At 50.4% G+C, this 7,289-nt stretch overlaps 1 protein-coding gene across 2 annotated transcripts; it reads right to left on the bottom strand.

The window, feature by feature from the left end:
• Positions 1-2,059: 2,059 nt before the first annotated feature.
• Positions 2,060-4,866, bottom strand: LOC133265105 (glutaredoxin-1-like). Of its 2 annotated transcripts, XM_061445310.1 has the most exons (3): positions 4,512-4,866; positions 2,649-2,763; positions 2,061-2,282 (listed from the first exon to the last, which is right to left on the bottom strand). In XM_061445310.1, exons 1-2 carry the CDS (start codon positions 4,707-4,709, stop codon positions 2,656-2,658), a joined length of 306 nt encoding a protein of 101 aa, XP_061301294.1. In that variant the 5' UTR covers positions 4,710-4,866; the 3' UTR covers positions 2,061-2,282; positions 2,649-2,655. The 2 variants fall into 2 exon arrangements, with proteins under 2 accessions (XP_061301293.1, XP_061301294.1); XM_061445309.1 differs by lacking the exon at positions 2,649-2,763 and having other exon boundaries at positions 2,060-2,282.
• Between the last annotated feature and the right edge of the window lie 2,423 nt (positions 4,867-7,289).

Raw genomic sequence — 7,289 nt, 5'->3', positions numbered from 1 at the left:
TCCTTCTGCAGGATCAAGTGCATTTACATATTGCAATACACTGACATCAGGGGGCAGATTAAATTTCTCTAGCACCTGTTCCAATACTTGTCCAAATAGATTTGGTGACTCAGTAAATCCCTGTGGTAAGACAGTCCATCTGTACTGTTGTTTATGTCCTGTGTAAGGTTTTTCCATTCAAAGGTAAACATGCCTCTATTCTCTGGGCCTAGTGGACATGCCCAAAAGGCATCTTTTATGTCCACTACACTGAACCATCCATGGTCATGTGGTATTTTACTTAACAAGGTATAAGGATTTGGGACCGCTGGACGTCAGACCTGAACCATTTGGTTCAGTTTTCTCAAGTCTTGCGCCAAATGATATGACCCGTCAGTTTTTCGTACAGGTAAGATTGATGTGTTAAAGGGAGACATACAGGGTTCTGGAAGCCCATCCTTAACTAGGTTTTCTATGATTGTCTGTAATCCGTTTTGTCCCTCTAAAGGAATAGGATATTGTTTCTGATTAACTACCTCATCTTCCCTTTTCAATTTGATCTTTAAGGGAGATATATCTAATCCTCCTCTGTTTCCCTCTTTTACCCAAATGACTGGGTCTATCTTTTCCTCATCCTGTTCTGTTAATTGAAACCAAATTTGATCCCCGTAAGTTTTCATTTCTAACCCTAGTTGTACAACTAAATCTCTCCCTAGCAAATTGATTCCTGCTTCACAAATGTGTAACAATTGCCCTTGAATTGTTTCGCTATTTAATTTCAGGGTAGTTTCTTCAAATATGGGAACTGAAAATCCCTCCTGAAACAGTTAGCCTTTGGTTTGATGATTTCAGTCCCCTGAGCCAGTATGGCTCTGGCTGCCTCTGTGTCTATTAAAAGGGCCACCTCCTCATCCTAAGGTCTTACCTTTAAATTCATCAAGGGGTCGCGGCTGAACCTCAGGTTGAGGAACCCCTGACCCCCCTATTCGGTGTCTTTGAACATCATCAGTGGGATCACCTTCTCCTCCTTTCTAAGTTTACGGCACTCATGTTTAAAGTGTCTGCTCTTTCTGCATCCTGTGGCTGGGAGGGGAGTTGGTGGCCACTGCCAAGATTTCCCCAGCCCCCTACTACTACTGCCTCCCCCTCTCGCACCACTTGTCCAGGCCCCTCGGCCTCCTGGAGCCACGGGTTCTATATTCTCGTTTCCACTATTTGATTCACCATGGACATCCTAATTTTTGCTGGTTTTGTTTCTCCTTCTCTTGCTTTACAAAAACTTTCTGGGTTTCCCTTAGAAATTCCTCTAAGGGACTTTCACTCCACTGGACTATTTTCTATACCTTTCTCCTAATGTCTGGCCAAGCCTTAGCTACAAAATGTAATCTTTACATCTCCCACTACTCTAATCTGAGAGCCCACTCCCATTATTTGCTAATCTCCTTTTATTGTATGGTTTCTGCACATTGGTGAACCACTAACCCGGTTCCTGCCCGAGTTTCCTGCCTTAACCACCATCTTGTTATCTAGTTCTGACAGTTATACTTGGTTAATGGCCAACTGCAAAACCAGCATCTGTGAATTTCTTACATTACCTCAGTGGTCGTTCTGCAGCCAGCAGCCTTCTCAGCAGGAGGCGCTAGTGTGTTCAGTCCTGACCTGCTCGTCACTTGACAGCACTGCAGTGTAAATGAGAACCCCCGTCACATCCTGATGGCAGCCGTGCTGTAACAAAACCATTGACAAAAGAGTACTCTGAGGCCTTGTCGTGGCCCTTCCATGAGACATCAGCTAGGAGCAGATGAGTTCTCAGAGCAGGGGATGCGTGTACAGGCTGCCTCAGCCATCCTCAGCACTGCACCACCTGCCACCAGCAGTACAGCAGTCTGTGCATCCCTCCCACTCAGACCATTGTCATGACATTTGTACATGATGTGGGGAAACAAACACGGAGAAGTTTGTGGAGATCAGTAGGGAGAGACAGGTGGGAAACGGATTGCAGAGAGCAGAGAGGCATTGATTGCAGATGAGTGCGTGGATAGGTCTCTGCGCAAAAGAACTACAACAGTGGACACAGACGCTTAGAGCAAGTGTATTTTATTGGACTGAAGCAGATCATGTTGTGGAGCTGCAGAAAGAATGGAGATACGTTCACATCTCAAACCACAGATCACTGACAGGGAAAGAAGCTGCATTGGCCGGGAGGATGCACCTGATCCCGCAGAAGGAAGTTTCCAGGAATTTCCTTCAGGAAGCTGCTGAATGTCAGAATGAGGCAGATGCAGCTCCTGGTCATCTCTCTCCTGAAAGCAGAAGCAGCAGACAAAAAAGGTAGACAGCTGCTTGGAACTATTAGATCAAGAAAATGCTGCTAAACAGTGTTTTTCCATGTGTGTACATAGCTATGTATTTCACCTGATTGCAGACACATGTGTGTGTCTGCGTAAATGCACAGAGATTTTGTCTATATGCCCACATACGACGTACGTGACATCTATTGTAAGCCCAGCTGGCATTGCTAAATTCCTCTGGTCAGACTCCTAAGTTCTTTTCTGTGAGGACAGCAAGTCTAGATTTTACCCACGGGATCTCTCAGCTGTTTGACTCAAGCTGCTGGCCCGGCTCCATCTCCTTGTTTTTGTAGCACACGCCAGAGTCCTCAGGCTTACCCTTACACTACTGCAGGGCACCGATCTGCTGCAGTATTCTGGGGAGCTTGCAGTCCATGTTCTGCAGGTCGGATAATCCTCCGATGCAGCATCTCCCAATGAAGACAACGGGCAGCTGAGCACAAAGCAATGCCACAGGTTAATCAGAAGAGCTGGTTGCTGAAGGCAGAATGTGGGGAAAGAATTTGTCTTGGAAGCAGACTGTGCACCAGGGAGACCACGATTTACGAAATCCTCCTGTTCCCATGCCCAGTTCCCGTCTCTCTGAAAACCGCTGCGAGACAAAAGGGGGCAGGGGAAGCCCCTGCATTTCAGAGAGGCTGCAGAAGGGTAAAAACACACTCTGGGTTAGTGCTGGAGATGCTCCAAGCACATGATCCCCAGAGCAGTGAGCGAGCAGCTCCAAGGGCTGAGACCTGCGTATGAACCATGCGTGTGCCCACAGCAGGCTCTCCAAGCGTGCTCCCGGGCGCTTCCCAGCACGTGAAGGCGCTGGGTGGCATGTGCTGTCTCCCTAACGGCCACCATCACTATCAAAGTCCCTTGGCCCTTCAAACTCGCCTTTCTCGCTCAGCGCCTTCTCCACATACCCTTTCTCTGGCCTTTTGCTCTCCTCCTACCTCACAGCCCTGAAACAGCCTCTGCTGTTTTCCTGCCTGTGCTTGTCCCTTCTCCTGCCCACCTCATGATGGTTGCCTGGCAGCAAGATGACAGCAATCAGTGCAGAAACAAAGGTAAAAACCAAATTAAACTCCAGCCTTTCCTGAAGGCCAGGAGCCATTCTGGATCCTTAGATCCAAGGCTTCTGAAGGCAAAGCTTTGCCGCAGAGGGAAGTGAACCACTGCTGACACCACCACAGCCACAGCTGCAAGCCAGGGAAGATAAAAAGAGATGGAAACACCAGCGGGAGTAGAATTATTGAGACAGTAATAGCTCAGGCAGTGAAGACAAAAGACATGGGCCAGAACAGGCATAAAACAGCAAGGGGGAAAAGGGTCAATGGAAAATGGCAGCTCAGAAAGCCTTGGAGGGGGGTCGATGGCTGCCCATAGTCTTGCCCTGGCAGGGGCAAATCTGCACGTGCCCACATGCTGCTGCCCTGTACCCACACTCAGGACAGGGCCAGGGCGTCATGCGAGAGCTATGGTTCCCTCTGGTACCCCTAAGAGGCTAAAACCGAGCCAGCAGGATCAGGCACAAGCAGGACAGAGACTTGACTCCAAGAGCAAGCGTTCTACAGGAGGTGCACTGGTGCTTTGCTGTCCTTTAGGCAGGACAGACACTGGAACACCTCTGTCAGAGCCTCTAGCAGTCCTGCTGCACTGAAAGCAGCCTTCCAGTTCTGAGTTTTCCCTGGGCTGAGTCAAGCCACATGTCTGGAGGCACACCCAGTGCAGGAAAAATCCCCTGAAGCACCAGTGGCGAGGCAGATCGCCAGCATGTCCCTTCTGCTTCGCCCCTGGGCATCGCTGGATGTTGCTCTCACTGGGGTGGACTGGGGAGTCAAAGCAAAGTTGTGTTCATTACGCAGAGGTGGCGGGGACCACGGAGGGGTGGCTCCTGCCCTGCATGTGAGAGCTTGGGCAGGCAAAGCTCCGCACCTCCGGCTGCTGCGGTGAGGAGCGGGCGCTCACCTCGGCACCGAGCACTCGCCCTGCAGTAGCTACAGCGACGGGACGCACAGGGCGGGCAAAGCAAGGAACTTCCTTTCCAGTGCAGCGGGCTGCAGTTTCTCCCCGTGATCCGGCAGGAAAAGCCGTGGGGAAAGAGCCCTCACCTCCACCTCTGCAGCAGCTGGCCAGGGTGTGGCCGCCCTGGGATAGAGGATCAGCAAGTGCTGTGGAACAACTGCGAGAACTTACGGTTCTATGCCCTGTTCTTTGCTGCAGGTAATCCTGGACATCCTTGCGCTGGGTGATATCAACAACTTCCAGGGCTCCAGGCACAAAGTTGTACTGCTTGAGCATCTCCTCGGCATTCCTGCAGTAACGGCAGCCTCTCTCTGTAAAGAGGGTTACTTTGTCACACCTGATCTTGCTCTCCACAAGCTTATCAGCCATGCTGCTGCTTCAAGACGAGCAGGAATGCTGCCCTTCACCAGCACGTTCACAGGCAGAGGAGACTGCAGCAATCCCAGACCGAGATACTTATGAACTGCACAGCTCTTTCCTCCTCGAAACTCCTCCCCAGGAGTGTGTAATCAGTTTACAAAACCATAGTTGTTAAATCAGCACTGCTTCTTTTTTTTTTTTTTTTTTTCCCACTCAGGAAATGAGAACCAAAAGAATTCAAAGAATGAATTCCAGAACTGAAAAAAAAAACAACCCCAGACTGTTTCTTTTGCAGGCCTGTGTTGCAAATGTGCTTAGGGAGAAGGTAAATGGAATCATCAATGGAATTTAACACACATATTGTACGACTTAATTACGTACAGTTGTGTAAACTGAGCAGAAGAGAAAACCTTAAGGCTGCAGTCCTTCCTAGAGTTGAAGCTGTACAAGACACATTTGGGCAGCAAGCCCCATAGGGCTAAACTGTGCCCACATATTTGATGCCGAGCTGTGGTGGTGAGGTTGCACCCACAAGTGAGAAGCTTGTTGGGACTGAGATTCTTGATGGCCATCGCCAGTACCACAGCATCACTGCTCAGGCAGAGCCTGTCTTCCCTCGCCAACACACAGCTGCCTTATTCCAGGGTGGAAATCACCATGTGCAACGTTTTACACTGTTGCTAGCAGACTTGGTCAAATGTTTAGCTCGTCTTCTGCTAAGATGCTTTCCTGCTCTGCTTTCTGTTGAACTCGGTTGGTTAATTGCCTGGCAGTTTCCAGCATTTTCCGTATGTTTAATTTGCACAGGACAACAGAGTACTCTGGACACCACCAGCCCTAGCAGCTGCTCAGGGCAGGGTCACCCTGTCCTGGTTGCTCTGTGCTGTTTCCCCTCAGGGCTGGAATGTCTCCAGGGATGCAACCAAAACAGAACAAAATATTTTCCTGATGCTTAGACGGAGCCTTCTGCGTTTTGGTTTCTCCCTGTCGCCTCTGGTCCTGGCACCGGGCTCTGCTGGGAAGATCCTGGCTCCATCATCCTCATTCCTCCATCAGGTATTCATGCACTTAAAGACCCCCACCCCAAGCATCCTCTTCTCTGGTCTCACACTGGGGAGCATGGAACTGGTCCAACACAGGCGAGAAATTCCCACAGGTATCTTAGGCCACTCACCAAATAAGCAACCCGCTCACATTTTAGCCTGTTTAAAATAAGAAGGCTTGATACAGAAGGACAATAAAGGACATCAACTTCTTATTTTCATGAGTCTGAAACGGGAAAACCACCAGCAGGGCCCAGGCTCTCTGTTTTTGAGCCCATCAATGTTGCATGTGACAGGCAGGCTAAGGAGCGCTGCTCCTTCCCCAAACAGGGCTTCCCAAACTTAGTTTGCTGCAGCATCAGCATTGTAGAAGGGAACTTGCTCCTTTGTGCACAAATACACATTTTAACCTCAACACACTCCTTTGCAGTCCTCAGAATGTAAAACAGAGGCAGCTGTCTTTAGACAAGCTCCTTGTGCACCAGCACAGCCACAGCTTCTGCTCGGCCCTGGCCACAGCTGTGACAGTCCTGGGCAGCGTAACTTCTCCTCACTGCCAACTTTCAATATGATTTTTTCTTCCTCTTACTTATGGGAAAACAGAAGGCTCCTGAGGCCAGATGCTCTTCCCAGAACTAGAAAACTGCAACTGGAACCATGCCTTGTCCCGGCCACTGAAACCATTTGCCTGCTTGGGGCTTTGCGCACGGGCACGCTCGGTGGTTATGCAGGGAACGTACGGCGGGATGCGCGGGGGTGCGGAGTGCGCGGTGCGGGAACGCACGGGGGACAGTCATCAGGATGCGCGGGGAACACCCACAGGGATGCTGGGGGGCTTGCGCGAGGGACGCGCAGTGAGTTGAGCGGGGGGCAATGCTGCCGCCCGGTGGAGGTTGCGCACAGCTCTGCAGCCTGGGGACCGTGCATCCGTACCCTCCACCTTCCCTTTCCGAATCCAGCCTTTTTGGGGTGGAGAGTAGAGAGTGACGGTGCCTTGTCCCGGGCTGAGCAAGGGGTTCATGCCAAGGCCATGGAGGCAGCAGAGGTGCTGAGGGCTGAGATAACAAATCGCTATGATTACAAACAATATTTGGGCTTGATTTGACTTTCCAGTGGGACCTGGGGGCAGGAAAGGGCACTGAAAATACACTGCCTGAGCAGTCTCCTTTGCCTCCTTCTCATGCACTGAAACCACTGAGACCCAAAGTTCCCGAGCAGGACTCTTGCCTGGTGCATAGTTTAGAAGCCGGCTAGAGGTCATGCAATACCTTCCTGGTCCAGCTCTCTGCTGCAGCCGTGTCCTACAAGATCCAACTGTCTATGGCTTGCACCAGCCTAAAACCACATTCATCACTACCAATAGGAGTTAAACCATCCATCCCATCAGGTAACTACGAACAGGTAAAAGGAGTGACACAGAATCAAAGGCGGTCAACAAATGCTGTAAGATGCTCATAGGCAGCCTTGGTCCCCCTGTGCTTTCCCCTTGGTCACCCATGTCAGTGTGGTATCCCTGACCACACAAGCGGGTGGGTGAATGGCTTGC

This window comes from Pezoporus flaviventris, unplaced genomic scaffold (genome assembly GCF_033815535.1).
Source record: "Pezoporus flaviventris isolate CSIRO_AGI_PZ_B2104156 unplaced genomic scaffold, CSIRO_AGI_Pfla_v1 ptg000004l, whole genome shotgun sequence".
NCBI classification, from domain to species: Eukaryota; Metazoa; Chordata; class Aves; order Psittaciformes; family Psittacidae; genus Pezoporus; species Pezoporus flaviventris.
Note: the sequence above shows the minus strand (reverse complement) of the source record. Positions and strands in the feature narration are given on the sequence as shown.